Source organism: Choloepus didactylus, chromosome 9 (assembly GCF_015220235.1).
Source record: "Choloepus didactylus isolate mChoDid1 chromosome 9, mChoDid1.pri, whole genome shotgun sequence".
Classification (NCBI taxonomy): domain Eukaryota; kingdom Metazoa; phylum Chordata; class Mammalia; order Pilosa; family Megalonychidae; genus Choloepus; species Choloepus didactylus.
Window position 1 is genome coordinate 23,200,365 of NC_051315.1, and position 20,099 is coordinate 23,220,463.

Below are 20,099 nucleotides of genomic sequence, written 5' to 3' on the forward strand. Positions count from 1 at the left end.
CTGCCCCTCTCCCTCAGCCTTCTTATCTCCACAGGTCCCAAAACACACAGACTGGCTTATGCCCTCTAGGAGGGTAGAACAGAATCATAAAATTATTATTTTCTGGAGAAGAGAAAAGGCACTGACATTAGGGGTTCTCCAAGACATCCCAGCAAGATCACTCTTCATTGAAGACCATAGTCTACCAGTCACATCCACACACAGTTTCCAGCCAACGTTTAGTGTCTTCCTTGTAAATACAAACAAAGAGCCAAGGATCACCAGACATTTGTGGAAAGCATCCACTATGAACAGATCAACTACGCAGAGAGAAGAAACCAGAAGATAATTACATTTGTAAAACAAGAACAGGATGCTACAAAAAAAAGGAACTTTCAGAGGGAAAAAAGTACTCTTGGAAATTAAAAAGATAATAGCAGAAATTAAAAATTCACTGGTTTATGAAGTTGAAGAAATCTCCCAGTAAGTAGATGAAAACTAACAGAAAAAAACGAGAAAATTAAAGGACAAGAACACAAGGTCAATATATGAATAAGAGGACTTCCACAAAGCAATACAGAAAACAGAGGAAAGGAAATAAAAAAAAAAATGAAGAAAAAGTCACTGAACTGAAGGACCTGAGTTCCAAAATGGAACGGGTCTATTGAGAATCCTTCACAATGGATTAAAATGGACCCAGAGCAAGAAAACTGGGGGAATGTTCTTTCAGGGAGGGGGAGGAAAAGATTTTAAAAAATCAAACTAGGATAAAAATTTCAAGTGGCATTGGACTTCTCAACATTGATACTAGAAATTAGAAGGTAGAAGAATGCTGCCCTCAAAATTCTCTGGAAAAAAAACAAGATTTCTAACTAAGAATCCCACATCCAGACAAATTGAAAATCCAGTGTAAAGGTAGAATAAAGACATTTTCAAATATGGAAGGGCTCAAAAATTTTATCTCCAATGTAACCTTTGTTAGGATGCTCTGAAGAATGTGCTCCAGAAAACAAGGGAGTAAATGAGTAATGACAAGATCCAGGAAAGAGGGATTCATCACAAGGGAGAAATAAAGAAAACTGCTGAAATGAGAGGTCTGCAGCAGACCTAAAGAACAACAGTTCAAACTGGAACAGATCAGAAAGCTCCAGGGAATCTGCCTTAAGAAGATGAAATTAATGTAATACCTGATGTTTAAAGATATTGGAAGGATATGTAAATAACTAGGGGAGGATTTGAGAATGGATTAGTGGTAAGTACTAAGCAAGAGAAAAAAAAAGCTTGACAATAACTTGAAAGAAAACAAATGTATTGTGGAAGAAAGAAAACATATTTATAGTATATGACATTCTTCACCTATAAACACTGTATAGTTATAATAAGTAGTGAATATTGATCAAACCAAAATTAGTATGAGTTATTATAAAATTAGTAAAACTATAACTGATTGCCTATATATCTAGCTAGCTATAACTTTATTGAAAGGACAGGAATATGGGGAGGTACATGTGTGGAAAAGGCAGAGGAGTGAAAGAGCTAAAATTTTGCTTTTATATTAAGAAGCCAATTAATTACAGCTAAACTTGCAAATTGAAAGGTAATAAAATCAAGAAGCACTAAAAGCATGTTATTGAGGAATTTGAAGTAAATACTAGAAGAATCAACTAAAAGAATAAAAAAGTGGTGGCCTCTAGGGAATAAGGTTGGAATGACTTAATTTTCCTCTGCTTGCTAAACCACGATCATATGGAACTCTGATGATGATAATTTAAAAACTAAATAAAAAACATTAGAAAAGAAAAAAATATTAGGGGCATTTTAAAACCGAAAAGTACCTATTTAAAATTCATGCATTTGAATGTAAAATCGCAAGATTGGTTCAGCAAGCTATATTTATATGTCTAAATTTTCTAAACAATAGAAATTCATCACATAATGAGAATTAAGGACATTAAGAACTTTAGCCTTGAATTTCAGTGCCCCAGAAAGTTCAAATGAAGCCCACTCAAAACAAGGAGCTATAAATTCCAGACACGTCGTCATGGCAACTAAATCACTTTAATAAAATGCATATTTGCCTAAAGAGCTGTATTTACTGTGATTACCCTTTCAAAAAGTACATGCCAAGTTGGAATATTTTAAAGGTAAATTCATTTACTATCCATTCCAATTTACTAACTATACAATCATTATACTCCCTGTCCCAGATGCATTCCCCGCCTCCTCCCAAGCAAGTTGTTTCTACCAGAGACGTCCCCACCCCATCAACACCAGAGCTGCTGATGCCAAAGCCCAAAGGTCTCTCCCTCCCCCTCCTTCCTACCACTGCATCCTAAAGACTTAGTTATTATTATATTATATAGTTCAATTACATAATTGGCTAAACAGGCTCCTGGGACCTAACATAGCAAGTTAACCATCGTTTGTGATATTGTTTCTAGGAGTAAATGTGTTTAGAGTTCCAAAATCTCTAGCAACAAATGAACTTTTAGGATACAATCTCTTTGGTTGCGGACTGCATAGGTTTGCATTTAAAAATGGACTATACCTGAATTTTAACTATCTTAATTTGATTCTAATTAAAACTGTCACTGCATGGTCATATCTTAAAAGTTATCTGAGGGGGAAATTACTTGCAAACTATCTTAAGTTGATATTACATGGAGTGGCAGCTCCTCATGATGATCAGGATTTTGGTCTATGCAGGTTCAGGTTTCATAGAAGTTGCAGGAAACACATGTATTCACAACTCTATTTAACTGAAATAAGGCTGATAGCAATGCTTCTGGTACTTATGAGGCCTAATTTACATAATATTGAAGGCTACACACTATATCTCATTTAAAGAAATGCAGAAATGAAGAGATACATTTAATATTCAATTCTTATTTTTTTATGAAGTCCAATTTATCTATTTTTTTCTTTTATTATAAGCATGTGCTTTTGGCATATCTAAGAAATCACTGGCTAGTCCATAGCCATGAAGATTTACACTTACGTTTAGTTCTAAGGATTTTACAATTTTTGCTTTTTTTTTTCTGGAATCTTTTTTTTTATTACTCATTTGCCCATATATTGGGTAAAGGGAGTGTCAGTCATAAGGTTTCACAATCACACAGTCACATGTTAAAAGCTGTATCGTTATACAATTATCATGAATCAAGTCTACTGGATTATAGTTCAACAGGTTCAGGTATTTCTTTCTAGCTATTCTAATACACTAGAAGCGAAAAAGGAATATCTACATAATTCTTAAGAATAACCTCCAGAATGACTGCTCAACTCTATTTGAAATCTCTTAGCCACTGACATTTTATTTTCTTTCATTTCTTTTCCCCCTTTTGGTCACGAAGGCTTTCTCAATCCTGTGATGCCAGGGTCAGGCTCATCCCTGGGAGTCATGTCCCACGTTGCCAGGAAGACTTACACCTATGGGAGTCAGGCCCCGTGTATGGGATAGGGCAGTGAGTTTATTTGCAGAGTTGGCTGAGAGAGAAAGGCCACATCTTAGATTCAATTTAAGTTACGTTTTGCATATGGCATGAGGCAGAGGTCCAACTTCATTCTTTCGCACGTGGACATCCAGTTGCCCCAGCATGATTGTTAAAAAGACTACTCTTTCCCAGCTTAATTGTCTTAGCACCCTTCTCAAAAATCAATTGATTTTAAAAGTGAGGCTATATTTCTGGATTCTCAAATTTATTCCATTGATCCATAAGTTCATCCTCATGCAGTACCACACTATCTTGAATACTATAATTTGTTTTTAATATGCAATTTTCTTGAGGTATGTTCACGTACCAGATAATCATCCAAAGTGTATAATCTGGTTCACAGTATCATCATACAGTTGTGCATTTGTCACCAAAATCAATTTCTGAACATTCTCATTACTCCACAAAAAAATAAAAATAAAAATAAAAAAGAAAAGAACACTCCAAACATCCCATGCCCCTTATCCACCCCCCCCATTATTTACTTATTTTTTTGTCTTTGTTTTATTACTCATCTGTCCATACACTGGATAAAGGGAGCATCAGTCACAAGGTTTTTGCAATTACACAAGTCACACCTTATGAGTTATACACAACCATCTTCAAGAATCAAGACTACTGGATCATAGTTCAACAGTTTCAGGTATTTATTTCTAGCTATTACAATACACTAAAAACTAAAAAGGATATCTATATATAATGCATGAGAATAACCTCTAGAATGATCTCTCAACTCTGTCTGAAATCTCTCAGTCACTGAAACTCTTTTTTTGTTTCATTTCTCTTCCCCCTTTTGGTCTAAGGCGGCTTTCTCAATCCCACAAGCCAGGGCCAGGCTCATCCCTGGGAGTCATGTCCCACATAGCCAGAGAGACTTACACCCCTGGGAGTCATGTCCCATGTAAGGGAGAGGGCAGTGAGTTTACCTGTCGAGTTGGCTTAGAGAGTGAGGCCACATGTGAGCAACAAAAGAGGTTCTCTGGGGGTGACTCTCAGGCACAACTGTAAGTATGCTTAGCTTCTCCTTTGCAGTAACAAGCTTCATAAGGGCAAGCCCCAAGATCAAGGACTTGGTGTATTAAACTGGTAGTCCCCAATGCTTGCAAGAATATCAGGAATTCGCCAGGTAGGGAAGTTTAATATTTCCACATATTTCAAACATGTTCTTTAGCAATGTACGAATGTCTAGAGAATTTTCAAGGGGAACCCCTTGAGGCGATCTCTCATCCTCATCATTTATCTAGTTCACCTCATACTGCTTCTTATCATTTACTTATTTTGTGATAAATGATTTATCTTTTATCCTTTAAAGTTATTGTTAATGAGGAAAGGGAAGTACCAAAATAAAGGAGAATATGCATTTCTTATTCATTCTCTAGCACCCATGCCTGTAACCCACCACCAAAAAAAAAAAAAAAAAAAAAAAAGGCTAGAAATTTGTCTTCCACTATCACTTTCCCTTAGCCCATGGTTCTTATTTTAGAGATATTTTCTTATCTTTAGGCTTGTTTTATTTCCCTTATAAATATATTTGTAATCAGAAATCTAACATTTCTAATATATTTAACCTTTTCACACTGAGTCCACAAGCAGCCCATTATACACTGAGAAGTAAACAGCACCCTGAGAAGAAATATACCTGAGAAGTATACAATACCTTGAGAAGAAATCAATCACAGTTTAATCTCTTAACCAACAAGATTTTACAAAAAGAAACCAGAATCCTAAACTTTCCAGAAAACTAACATCCTTCCTTCCTCCCTTACTGTCCCGTCCTTTTCTTCCAATCAATCAATCAATCAATCATTTATTTTTGGCAAGGACAGATGAGACAGAACATTACCATGAATGACATACTCCTTTGGGTTTACTGAAATTTTGACAAAGTTACACAGTAAATCCAATAGTGTTATGGACTTAAATAAAAATAGTTTTCATGAAAGTTTATTTCATGTAAGTTTGACCATGCTCAAAACAGGTAATATAATTTTTAAAAACCAAAGTTAATTTTAAGAAAAATTCTCAATTCCTTCCTAAATTCTGTCTACTGATCATGTCAATAAGGCAATCTCTTTGTACTACTAAAAAAATAAAAAAGGCATAAATAAACCTTATTTGGCTGTTAAAAATTACCACACATAGAACATACAAACTTTTATTTGTATGTACCATCTCCAAGACTGTACAAAGATGGTGAAAAATCACAAATAGGGAAAAAGCATCACCTTAAATCCATGGTCACTACAAACATTAAACTTCTTCAGCTATCCTAGTGGATAATGGCTAATCTCAAAGACTCTGGAGCCAGACTGCCTGTGTTTGTATCCTGGCTCTATCATTTACAAGTTGAGAATCCTTGAGCAAGTCACTGAAACTTTGTGCTTCAGTTTCCCCATCTGTTAAAGGAGAAAAAAAGTACCTACACTCATAGGGCTGTGGTGAGAATTATCAGTACTCAAAATATGCATGGAACAGTGCTTGGCACATAGTAAACATTGTAAAAGTAGCTATAATTAACTAATACAGTTCTCTAGTCAGTTGCAAAAACAATTTCAACCTTTTCTACTTTCCTCAAAATCAGAGCCAATGCCTCCTTGCTGACTCTCAGTCTTCCCAATGCCCAGAGAAAGCAGAATTATCTGACAATCCATTATCTTTCCTTACTTTTCTTCATTCTCCATCCTTTCCTTTTATACCCAAAGAGGTAGCTCTCCTTTTCTCTATGGCAAATCCCCCCACCTGTAATTCCAAACTTTCCACTCCTGCCACCTCAAAAACTTTACACCACTCCTCCTTCTCTAGTAGATACTGCCTCAAGTTTCATAAAGCCTTCCTCCATTCCATGTCTCATACAGTTAAAATACTCTTTCCTCCTCTGAAATTGGTAACATTATTGTTTTATTTGCACTTTACTGATTATTACTGGTCATCTCCTTCCCAATGAATGGGAAGGAGATTGTACCAGTTCAGAGATAGAAATCTTTTCCTAAAATTCAGAAATGGCACAGGAAAAAGGACTCTTAAGTCTCATGATCCCAGTTGCTTTGCAGCAGGGATTACTGCCCTAACTTCAATTCATCACACTGTATATTATAAATACAATTCCACCTGTGTTAAACTGCTGAGGCAACTAAAGAGAGAACATATTTTGTGCATAATGGAAATGTGTTAAAGCAATTTTCCCTGTGGAAAGTTTCTAAGGCACAAGTAATGCTGCCATCCCCAAAGTGACAATAAATTTAAATTACGGGTTGGTATGAATCATTTTCATAGAAAAATAACTGGCACTCCTCTTAAAATGGGTTTCTCTAAAAAATGAATTATTGTTTTAATGTACCCAAAAATATTTGAGAATTGGCCAAACTATATATACTACTTATACCTGTGCTTTTGTTTTTTCTTTCTGGCGGAGTATCATACTTATCCTAAATCTAAAAAAACAACAACAAAAAACCAGCCCATTTTGTCCATATTACTCTGAACAAACACTACAAAGCAATAAAAATAGCAATATAGAAGAAGAAAAGTAATTTTCTTAATTATCTGAGATCCTCAATTACTGTGACTTTTCATCAGTAACACTGATTATTCTAGGCTCATTTAATTTGTTTAATTAGTCTATCATACTAGGCATTTAAGAAATACTGAAAAAGAGATCTCAAATTAATAATGTAATAACAAAACTAAGGAGATAATAACATACTTAAAACTTATGTAGCCTCTGTCTTCCTAAGAATTACAAGAACTTTCTTTGATGTCCTTGCAGGAAATCTCAAAAGGTGGACAGGCATAATTGTTTACATAGCACATGGATGATATGTCAATATCATAATTTTACTGTATACCACCATATAATATATTAAAAATTGTCATAGCAATATGACCTAATTCACTGATATGATTTAATTTGAAACACTGTCATTGTCTTCCCATCTCTTTAGAAGTATTATAAGATATGAGGAAAAGAAGAGAAAAGATTGTAGCAGAGGAAGAAATCTCCTATCCTGGAGATCCGTAAAAATAGGATCATTGGAGATCCATTAGTCTGGAAGGATTTAGGCACAACTGTTAGAGCAAATGAAGAGGACAGATAACCCTGCAAAGGTCCTAAATTAACAAAATTAATTCTGATCCACAATTAACAAACAGTATTAAAATAAAATCACATAAATGTATTCATTTCCTCAGAAGATCAGACAAAATACAAGACTTTATACTTTAAATATTAATTTAATACATTTATTATGGAGCCAGAGTCTTATATTCAGTACATACCACAAATAATGAAGAAGTCATTTTACTGTGGGTAAATAGTTGACTATTTATTTTTACTTTTTCCAACAGACTACAAGTTCCTAGAGAGGGGACACTGTCTCATTCACCATTCCTCCCTAGCACCAAGCATGATCCTTGCCACATAGGCACTCAATAAATATCTAATGAATAAGTCAGGAAAACACGTAGACAAAGAAAGGAAGCCAGGCAGTCAGTTGATCATGCTGGTGAATCAATGGTTATTCAACACTAGTATGAAGATAAAATAGAAACCAGTTCGTAAACTGTGGTATTTCAGAAGTCATTTATGAATTGGTTTGGGAGAATTCTGAATCACATTGTATTATAGAAATGTTAAACGTAATAGATAACTACCTACCTCCCTGAAAGCTTATTTGATCTATAAGGTAGGTAAATTGTATTACTTACAGTTTCTATAGACTCTTAACTACTAGATACCAATAACATTTCTGGGAAAAAAATGTATTAACAATTTCATTTTGGCAATGCCATTAACTAATTATTTCTGGGTACCACCCAGCAATAGGAATACACAGTTCCAATTTGCATCGGTGGTTGAAGACAGAGGTTCTAGTGGAAAAGGAATGAAAAATGACTAAAGACTCTAAGGAATTGGGGTGGGAGGGATTGGCCTTCTGCTGCCACCAACCTTTGGGAATATTATGCAATCTGAGGGCAACGGACTTTTTATCTCCTTTTTTTTTCTTCAAGGATCCTAGATATTAGGAGGCAACTTCCCACTTGCCAAAACCTCTTGCTTTTAACTAGGGTTTCTCATCACAGACAGGAAACTATCTAAAATGTTCTCATAAATATTCATCTCTCTTAAGCAGTCATTTCTATACTCAGTATTAAGTACAAAGAAGCCAAGCAAGCAAGCAAATAAACAAAAAACAAGAATAGTTATTAACTTTAAGAAAAACAACAGCTGTCAAAGAAAGGAAATATAATTATAGATCAACTGAGAAATGTTTAACAGAGTCATTATCCTGTAAACAATGAACACTTAGCAAACCAAAAATTATGATATGGGAAGATGGAGGAGGAGGAATGTATTGCAAATATTTTCTTCCAGTCTGAGCCTTGCATTTTCATTTTCATAATGGTGTCTTTTGTACCTCATAGGCCTTTTTTTTTTTTAACTCAAGTTTTAAAAATTTGAGTACCAATTATTTCCTTTAAGGTTTGTGCTTTTTGTTTCCTATCTAAAAAAATCTCCCTACTCAAAGGAAGTGAATATTTTCATGTATGTTTTCTACTACAACTTTCATATTTAAGTTTATAATTTCCGTCAAATTTACTTTTTTGTTTATGGTGTAAAATAATAGTCAAGCTTTATTTTTTCCTATGGATATCCAATTGTCCTAATACCATTAGTTGAAAAGACTATCATTTCCCAATTGAGTTATCTTGTCTCCTTTCCTAAGATCTATTGACAATCTGTGGGAGGGTTTATTTCTGGACACTGTTTCTTATTCATTAATCTACGTATCTATTCTTATACCAATCCCAAAGAGTCTTGATTACTGGAACTTTATAGTAAGTATATATCAAATAGTGGGAGTCTTCCAACTTTATTTAAAATTATTTTGGCTATAGTAAATTCTCTGCATTTCCACATAAATTTTACATCTACTTTGTCAATTTCTACAAAAATTTACATTCTATTGAATATTCTACTATTCTATCAAATATATAAATTAATTTACACACAACTGACATCTTAGCAAAACTGAATCTTCTGATCCACAAACATGGTCTATCTTCTCATTTATTTAAGTTTGCGTTACTTTCTCTAAACAATATTTTACAGTTTTCAGTCCGTGTATTTTGTTCAATTTATTCCAAAGCAGTTCGTGTGTTTCCATGCTACTGTAAATTGCATTTTTTAAATTTCAATTTCCAATTTTTCATTGCTAGTTTACAGAAATACAACTGATTTTTGTACATTGAACATGAATCCTGTTACCTTGATAAATTCATTACTTCTAATAGCCTTTTTGAAGTTTTCTTGGATTTTCTATGTAGACAAAGATGATGTCTAGACATTTTTACTTCTTTTTAAATCTGTATGAATTTTATTTCTTTTTCTAGCCTTATTGTACAGCTAAGACCACCAAATCTATGTTAAATAGAAGTTTGAGAGCAGACATCCTTGATTTGTTCCCAACCTTAGGGGAACAGCATTTAGTCATTCAATATTATTTTGATGTTAGTTGTAAATTTTTCAAAGACGCCTTTTATTGGGAAGAGAAAGTGCTTTCTATTCCAAGTTGGCTGAGAGGTTTTATCATGAATGGAGGTTGAATTTTGGCAAAAGCATTTATTGGGATAATCATATCATTTTCCTTATTTACTTTCTTGATGTGGTGAACTACAGTGATGGATTTATCCAATGTTAAACCAACCTTAGATTCCTGGTCTAAACAGATCAAATTAGATTCCTGGTATACAGAACAATCATGCATAAAATACAGGATTGCCATATACCATCCCACCACTAACACCTTGCATTGTTGTGGAACATTTGTTATAATTGATGACAGCACTTCTCCTATAATTGGACTATTTTTTTCAACAATAGTTACCTTTGTTACAATTGATGAAAGATTATTAAAATAGAACTATTAACTGTTGTCCATGTACATTAGGTATATTTTTCCTAAATACCACTCTATTATTAACACCTTGTATTAGTGTCATACATTTACCATTATTCATGAAAGAACATTCTTGTACTTGTATTATTAACTATAGTCCATCATCTGCAATAGGGTTCACTGTATTATATAATTCTATGTTTTATCTTTTAATTTTTATTCTGGTAACATATATGATCTAAAGTTTTCTCTTTAAACCACATTTACCTAGACAGTTCAGTGCTGTTAATTACACATAATAATGTGCTACCATCACCACCATCCATTTCCAAACTTTTATAATCAACTTATATAGAAATTCTGTATAAATTAATCATCAACACCCATTCTCTAACTCCAATCGATCCCCTAGTGACTTATATTCTAGATTCTAGCTCTATGACTTGGCTTATTCTAATTACTTCATATCAGTGAGATCATACAATATTTGTCCTCTTGTGTCTGGTTATTTTCACTCAATATGATGTCTTCAAGGTTCATCGAGGCTGTAGCATGTTTCTGACTTTGTTCCTTTACATGGCTGTATAATATTCCACTCATGTATATACTCCTATTTGCTAATACATTCATATGTTGATGGAACACTTGGGCTGCTTCCATATTTTGGCAATTGTGAATAATGCCACTATGAACGTCAGTGGGCAAATATCTGTTCATGTCCATCCTTTCAATTCTTTTGAGTACATACCTAGAAGTGGCTTCTTGGGTCATGATAATTCTATACTTAACTTTCTGAGGAACTGCCAAACTGTTTTCAACATTGATTGCACCATTTTATATTCCCACCAGAAATGAATGACTGTTCCTATTTCTACACGTACTCTTCAACACTTGCAGTTTTTAGTTGTTTTTTTTAATAATAGCCATTCTAGAGGGTGTGAAATGATATTTCATTTTGTTTTGATTTGTTTTTCCCTAATAACTAGTGATGTTGAGCATCTTTTCCTGTGCATTTTAGCCATTTGTATATGCTTTTTGGAGAAATGTCTATTCAAGTCTTTCACTCATTTTTAAATTCTCTTTTGAGTTGTAATATTCTTTATATATTCTGGATTTTCAAACCTTATTGGATACGTGTTTTTCAAACATTTTCTCCCATTGAGTAGGTTGTGTTTTTTCACTTTTGTGACAAAGTTCCAAAATGATACGCAAAAATTTTTACTTTTGAGGAGGTACCATTCATCCGTTTTTAATTTTACTGCTTGCACTTTGGGTATAGAGTCTAAGAAACCACTGCCCAATACAAGTTCCTGAAGATGCTACCCTACATTTTCTTCTAAAAGGTTTATAGTCCTAGCTCTTATATTTAGGTCCTTGATCCATTTTGAGTTAATTTTTGCATATGGTGTGAGATAGGGTCCTCTTTCATTGTTTTGAATATAGATATCCAATTCTCTCAACACCATTTGTTGAAGAGAATATTCTGTCCTAATTGGGTGGAATTGGCAGACTTAACAAAAAATCAATTGGCCACAGATGCAAACAAGGGTCCACTTCTGAACTATTAATTCAATTTCATTGGTTTATATATCTATCCTTGTGATACTACCATGCTGTTTTGACCACTGTAGCTTTGGAATACGCCTTAAAATCAGGAAGTGTGACTCCTCCAAATTCGTTCTTTTTCATGATGGTTCTACATATTGGATCCCATTACCCTTCCAAATAAATTTGATGGTTGGCTTTTCCATTTTTGCAAAGTAAGCTGTTGGAATTTTTATTGGGATTGCATTGAATCTGTAAATCATTTTGGGTAAAACTGACATCTTAATAAAATCAAGTTTTCCAATCCTTGAACACAGAATGTCCTGCCATTTATTTAGGTCTTTGATTTCTTTTAGCAATGTTTTATAGTTTTCCATGTATAAGTCCCTTACATCCTCAGTTAGATTTATTCCTAGATATACGATTCTTTTAGTTGCTATTGTAAATGGAATTTTTTCCTGTTTTCCTCCTCAGATTGCTCATTGCTAGTGTCTAGAAACACTACTGAATTTTGCTGTTGATTCTTGTTCACTGCTACTTTGCTGAATTCGTTTATTAGCTCTAGTCACTTTGTTGTAGTTTTTTTGGAGCTTCTATATATAGGATCATGTCATCTGCAAATCAGGCACAATCAGTATCTTGTGTGATTGAAAAAAAAAAAAAAGATTTGTCTAAGTTAGACAAGGAGGCCAAGGTCATAACCACAATGAGAACATGAGGCTAGATAGCTATGGGGCACAATGGATTCAAACTGAATGAAATGTTACATTAACTCACCTATCCTGTGTGTATCAGGATCTAACCTCTTGCAAACCTTATTCAGCATGGACTTGACAAACACTACTTACCATCTGCTTCTCTGACCACATGATAAAGGACAGTTAAGTTAATGCTTGAGTAAAAAAAGCCACATATTGTTGTACTATATGTAATTAGCAAGTTTCAATTATGAAAATGTTCCATAACTGAATTTCAACAATTCTCAAAAAACATTCCAAAATCCTCTAAGAGTTCTTAGGAAGATATAATACCTGGCATTCCCCTCCAAAACAGGAATTTAACTCTTCTTTGCGTTACTGTTGAATATCTGAAGTTAAATGTATATGATCTCATAATGAGTAACCTCAAAATTTTACTAACCTGCTAAATAAAACTGAAAGGACCACAGAAATTCCGAGATAACACCAAAATATTTATCTAGGATTATTAAAGAAAGGATAGCACTTTGGTAGCCTTTTCAGAAAAAAAATCCCAAATCTCACAAGGGTAAACATAAGCATGTGGCATTTTACATTGTACCAACTGCATTATAGTAACTCAACAAAAAAGCATAATTACCATAACTTCTTGTTGAACTTTATAAGTTGAAATGACATATTTGCCCTCAGCAGCTACCATTCCAAACCCCCGGGGTATTCTCTGGTGAGACAACCTGTACAATGACTGCTCGTTTAGAAACATTTCAGATCATTCCCATTTTCTTGAATCATAATTTGCTTTTTCACTTTCAGGTTTTTAAATTTTGCCCCTTCTCATACAGATGAAACCAGTCCTTCTACTGACAAATATACAACACTGTTCACTCCTAAATATTCTGTAAGATGACCAAATTCTGGCTTGTTTGCAATTAGCTCTTCTTTTGTGGAAATGTTTACTGCCATGCAGCACGGATATCTAATTGGCTCGGTGAGCCTACTCGAATGTACCTCCTTTACACCAGATTCCTTGAGTAATTTTATTATGGGAGAGATGGTACTGCCTCTCACAATAGAATCATCTACAAGAACATTTTTTTCCCCTATAAAACTCTGTGACAATACTTCATATTTTTTTGCAACACTAAGTTGTCTTAACCACATATTGGGCTGAATGAAGTTTCTTCCCACATAGTTTTTACACAGCACTTCTACATATGGAAGTGCACACTTTACTGTGTAACCAAGGGCGTACATTCTGGAACAGTGCTGATCAAATATGCAACCACAGTTGTTTTGATTCCCAACTACTAACTGCAATATCTTACCATGTAAACCATTTGGCCTTCAAATATACTATCTGGTATTGCAAAATAAACATATTCAAATGGACAAAAAGCCATTGGGCCATTGGATTTCCTTCAGACCTTGATATAGTATAAAGAGTTTGGACATTAAGTCTGGATATTTTCACAATTTCTCCAGGCAAGACTTCATGGTAGTATATTGCACAAATAGGTAAAAATCTTCAAGATTCTGAAGATACTATCCATCCTTCCATTTCTGAGAGTTTTTTTGCTTTTTCATTTATATCAGATACAGGAATAAGGCAACCAATGCATAGAGGCTGATTTCCATAAAGATCCTGGACAGCATAAGTAACACCTCTGTGCATGATAAGCAAGGAGTATACTATAGCGGCCTCCTTCATTAAGATTTTAATCCTTACTACCCATTCTTAGTGTTACCTCATTCCCAAGGAGGGTTATATGCCAGTAATTGAGTAATCATTTTACTACTGGAACTTGTTGACAGACCAACACAATGACACAGAATCTTTTTCCTTAATTGGATGCATTTACCCATTCACCATTTTTTGCCACTGCTAATTTCCCAAGAACTGTTTCAACAACAAAAGGCTGAAAATTTTCTAATTCAGTTTCCTGTATGTCCAATTTCAATATTTGAAGTAAATAATTTCTTTATTCACAGTTTCCTGTAGTGGCATACCTTATATGTCCAATTTCAAGATTTGAAGTATATAATTTCTTTAAATTGTTTTCATTAAAGATGTGATTTAAAAGACCCATACCCTTACAAGATCAACAGTAAAAATGTATCTTGTGTGTTTTGAATGTTGGCACTGTAATCCCATCGCTGGTCACAATGGCAGCACTCTCCTGAGTCCAGTGCTGCAGCCCCACAAGTCCCAGGGTGATCACATGTGGCACACCTAGCTGCATGGGCCACTCTCCCGAGGCGATGCAGCCCAACATGCCACATTCCTCTCAGATCCCCAACCCCTCCAGCTCCATGTCACTGCCAAAAGCACGTGGAGGGACATGCTGCCAAGCCTAGGCACAGGCACCAACCAGCAGCCCTTGGCCCATGTGTACCAAATGACAGTGGCAGTGGCTTCCTTCCCAGGGACGCAACCCTCACTACTCTGTTATGTTTCTTTTCATACTTCTTTATGCTTACGAATTATTTTTGTAATATCCTTTATCTCTATATTTTTTTCATCTCCTTGAACTGATTTAGGTGATTTGTTTGAATTTGAGTAGTTCAAAATTCTGCCTCTCCTCTGAAGCTTTAATTTGTTCTCTTGACTAAGCAATAGCTTCCTGTTTCTTAGTTTGGCTTGTAATATTTTGCTGATGTCTAGGCATCTGATTCTTGATGAGTTAATTCTGCAGGTTCATTTCTTCCTCTTGTCCAGGGTTTTGTTCTTGATTGGCTTTGTGTTAAGGATCTTCTTTGATGTCTGGTCCAACTTATTCCAGACCTTTGGAATAGCCCATGATTAATTGATCCAATTTTCGAAGCTCTTCTTCATCTGATTCGTGCCCTGCATGTATGGTACAATTTTTAAGACTGCACTTTCTGTGTAATTATTTCACCTCTAGGAGAAAGCTTTCTTCTTCTATTCCTTCTCCAGGAATCCTGATCTGTTCTGTTTGTTTCGTGTAGAATTTCCTATGCTTTTCATATGACTCAGCAGTCCAATTCTTAGGTATTTGACGAAGGGATAGCAGTTTTATTTATAATAGCCCAAGCTGGGAATACCCCAAATGTCCCTTTATTTAGGAAGGAATAAAAAAAAATTGTTTCCTATCCATACACTGGAATACTGCTCTGCAATACAAAGGAAAACACAAATGACATATGCAACAACCTGGATCAGTCTCAAAGGTTTACGCTAAGTGAAAGAAGCCACTTAGGTCATATGCTTTATGATTCCATTTTTGTGACATTCTGAAAAATGTAAAGTTATAGTGATAGAAAGTTGATCCATGATTGCTAAGGGCTAGAGATAGGTAGGAGAGAAATGACCGAAAAAGGGCATAAGAAAATTTTGGGGGGTGACGGAAATATTCTATATCTTGACTAAAGTGGTAACTACCTCACTGCATACATTTGTCAAGCCTCATCAAGCTATAAATCTTAAAAGATTAAATTGCCCTGTATGTAAATTATACCTCAATAAACCTCTCTTAAAAAGTATAAGGGTGACTGACAAGCTTAGATAAGGGATAGTGCTGATGGAAGCAATATTTTGTGACATTAATGGCAATGAATTGTAAACTTGAAGGTGGTTTAAAACTCTTATAATGTGTATACATATATATATATATTCATTTCTGCAATTTTTAAAAAAATTAACATCCCCCCACCCCCCAGTTTACTTTATAAAACTCTCAGAATTGTAAAAAGATGACATTCATTAGTATTTACACATTCTATCATGCTGGTTACAAAAACAAACAACATATGATGAATTTACTTGATTGTCACACTGAGATTTAAAAACTCTAACACCCTCTAAACTGCATGTTTAGACAAATAAAGAGAATGTGAGAACTATTCAACATGGAGGCGGAGGTAGATAAGCTGGAACTCATGTTCCAGAAAGCTGACTCTGATCTGGATTACATTCAATACAGGCTGGAATATGAAATCAAGACTAATCATCCTGATTCAATAGGCGAGAAAAATCCAATTATTCTCCTAAAGGAGTTGTCAGCAATAAAGTTTCGATATCAGACTTTGCATGCACGCTTTAAACCAGTTGCTGATGAGCAGAAAGAGACTAAGAGCCGCATTTGTGCTACTTTGAATAAGACTATGACCATGATACAAGAACTACAAAAGCAAGCAGACCTGGAGCTTTCACCACTGACTGAAGAAGAGAAAAGTGCAGCAGAACGATTAAAATCTCATATACCAGACTTGTGAAGAAATGGACTTGCAAAAGGGGACTCTAATGGAGAAGAGATCAGTTTACAGAGAGATTTAGGAAGGTGTCTTGTTATTACTTTCTGACTAGAGGTCAGGGAATGCTGGTGAGGGAGAAGAGGGTTTGTCTTGGGTGACTGTGTAATAATGCCTTTCATAAAAGAGGGCAGACATTGTATGAATAAAGTTCAGACGAAAGGAAGGAGCAGGAATAAAGGGATTTAAAAAATAAAAAAAAAAAAAAAAAATAAAGAGAATGTGAGTAGATCTACCTCCTTATGGAACTAGAAACACAATAGCAATTGAAAATGGTTGACTTAAAAAAAAAAGATTATTTTCATAACAATACAGTAAAATCATGCAAAAGGCTGATACTGATGGATATCTGTAAATCCTTTAAATGGGGAAATGTAAAACATATATTCTCCCTATAAGAAAGTACCCATATATTGGAAGAGATCAAAAGATGATAGATAACATGGATTCATTATACTATAGTTTAATGTGAATATGTCTGAATTTTTCCATAATCAAGAGTTTTAAAATTAATATCAAAGATATGTTACAATATGCAAATAAAGCTGCTTAAGTAAAAACTTTAAAGTGCATTAAATAATTAGCATCAAGAAAAATATATGATGGCCCAGCAATAAGTACCTTGGCAATAGCAGTTTGTTTAAACATGTGAGTAATCAACCCCATGACTTGTAAAGAGTGGCTACTCTTCTCAGTGGCACCTGAATTAGTGGTTCTTATTAATTTCTCCCACTCTTCAAGACTGGTATTCAGTTCCTACGTGGGAGAAAAATAACAAATTTAGAAATACAGCATAAAGAACACAACAATTAACCCGATAGTGACTCATGTGCTACTTTTTTTTTATATATAGAAAGACATGAAGAGAAAAAAAAGGAAAGATGCCAACATATTTGTATAAAAACCTCAATACAGAGATTAGTCAGTCACATGTTCTTGCTAGTCATAGAACTCAATGACAATCTGTGGGTAAACACAAAGCTTCTTTGTTAACATCATAAATCAAACAATTAGAGCTTCCTCTTAAGAGAAACATTTGGTAAAAGTAAAAATAATAATTTAAATATATAAAAAAGCAGGATGGTGAAAATGTATTTGGGGCAAAGCATTTTTATAATAAGAAATGATTTTAACAAACATTAAGCCTTGGGGAATACCAGTTTAAAAAAATGTAATATTATCATATACTGACTATTTTCTTTTTAATGCTAAAAAAGCATTAAAGAAAATCAGATCCTTACTTTAGAAATAACATATTGCTCAATGTTTACAAAATGCTTAGTCTAAACTTTTAAGATAGAAGAATGCAACACTTGTTGCTGGCAAAGCCATGTCCAGATTTGAAGAAATTACAGAGACTATTTAAGCCTTATACCTCCAAAAGTAAATGAAGATAAAGATTGGGTGAATACACTTTTAGATTTCTGATATAATAAGTTTCATATCTTACAACATAACCACACAGTATTATGAACTGTAGAATAGGGCTGCATCCAAATTATTCTAGAAGACAGCTATTGATATACTTTTTAAGAAATTTGGAGGAAGAAACACAACTTTTCTTATTAATTTTTGGGTTTCACAACTTAAATACTTCAAATTCTTAATACTAAATCTAAATGTTCTCTGTTGCAATTGAAGTGTTTTTTCCTGTATTCAGCAAAAATATTTTAATCACTAATATACAGTATTCTTTCATTTACTTGATGACTGAAATGAAATTTTTGTTACTCCCTTCCTAAAACGATAAAAAGCAAATTCACATGCTCTATTAATTAAACCTATTTTAAGTAGCACAGTTTTCCTTTTGTGAAATATGAAATATTTATTATCTTTAATAGTATAATTTAAAATGAATTTAAACATGGCATTAAATCAAACAAGGGTTCTCACCTTGGCTGCTGCTGAAGGAAGATCAAATGAAATACGCTGTCTAATTTTAGGGGGCAGCTGGGTTAAAACGTCATTCTTTAATCTTCTAATCATTATGTCACTTAACAACTGGTGAAGTTCATTAAGATTTGATGCTCCTCTATAATCCCACTGAGGTCTTTTACCAAAATATCTGTAAACATGAAGAAAAAGCATGTAGCAAAGCTGAATAATGGAATAAGAAAATAATTTATCTGGTATGTACTTCCTTTTAATGAAAAGGAACCATGACACTGCTTTTACTATTATTTCTGAATGCAAATTAGTTTCAAAAAGCTCAGTTGAGAAATAATAGTGAATAAGATTATATTCTACTCTCAACTACAGAAAATACTGAGTTAATACTAGGCTGAGATTTACTGATTTCTCTGAATTGCATTTGCTCAGTGTTTCTAAATGGGGGTGCCTTTGACATTTTGGGTAGATGATCACACATGACAGTATATTTAGCAAACTGAGCCCATATTCCATAACTGCCAATACACCAGCCAGTCATTGTAACAACCTGAAACACTGCAACCATTTTCCACTACACTGTAAGATTACATTATTCCCAATTGAGGTGTTAAGCACGGTAGAGTGATCACAAGGTGTATCGTTTCTTCCTTCAAAACTAATGGTTTGGGAGCAAAGGAGCTTTTTTAAAAAGACAAACACCCACTAGGAAAGAGAAAATGGGTGAGAAGACATCAGAGGATAAGCAATTTCAACAAATATTTAGAAGACAAAATGCAGACAGACAAGCTGTAACTGACTTGGCCAAAGACAGGAAGCTATAACTTAAAATGCTTGCAACAGGAACTTACCCTCTAGACTCACTAAAAGAATTAGGAATCCCCTGGTTGATTGCAATTCATATGCTTGTTATGAGTCAAGGTTTAGAGAACTCCTTTCTTAACCCCCCTTCTCTTTCAGCTAGAACTTGCACATAGAAGTGGCAGTGGTTCTAAAGAATGTTGGCAGTGTCGTCCACATACACATCTCACCGAATACCCAACCCCAGGTTTGGGGTACAAAGCAGAAATGATAAGGGGAGGGAGGGAGGACTGAAAGAGGTGCCACCTGTAAAATGCCCAGTCTCTTCATTAAATTTGATGGTAACTGTATTTTTCACATGTGAGAATTACCCTACAGTGGTTTTTCAGAAATAAATCACCTTTCCATTGGCAGAGAAAGGCTGTGTTGATGTGGTTCATGCTGAAGATAAAGAGGATCTGAACTGAGGTCATACCTGTGGGAAGAGCTGGGTATCAATTCAACGAGTGTTAAAGCAGTAGAGTCTCCAG

The 20,099-nt window shown here is 34.4% G+C and overlaps 2 protein-coding genes and 1 pseudogene across 7 annotated transcripts in view; 1 reads left to right on the forward strand and 2 right to left on the reverse strand.

Annotated features, from left to right (window-relative positions):
• ZRANB3 (zinc finger RANBP2-type containing 3) overlaps positions 1 to 20,099 on the reverse strand; it is a 362,832-nt gene that overhangs the window by 86,766 nt on the left and 255,967 nt on the right. For all 6 annotated transcript variants that reach the window (XM_037850112.1, XM_037850110.1, XM_037850111.1 and 3 more), the window contains exons 7-8: positions 18,775 to 18,946; positions 17,503 to 17,637 (exon numbers count right to left, since the gene is read on the reverse strand). In XM_037850112.1, the coding sequence (XP_037706040.1) occupies positions 17,503 to 17,637; positions 18,775 to 18,946 (307 nt within the window). The remainder of the gene's footprint in view (positions 1 to 17,502; positions 17,638 to 18,774; positions 18,947 to 20,099) is intronic.
• Positions 13,306 to 14,924, reverse strand: LOC119544639 (annotated as a pseudogene).
• On the forward strand, positions 16,475 to 17,062 carry LOC119544640 (spindle and kinetochore-associated protein 2). Its single transcript, XM_037850115.1, has one exon. It carries the CDS (start codon positions 16,480 to 16,482, stop codon positions 16,843 to 16,845), a length of 366 nt encoding a protein of 121 aa, XP_037706043.1. The 5' UTR covers positions 16,475 to 16,479; the 3' UTR covers positions 16,846 to 17,062.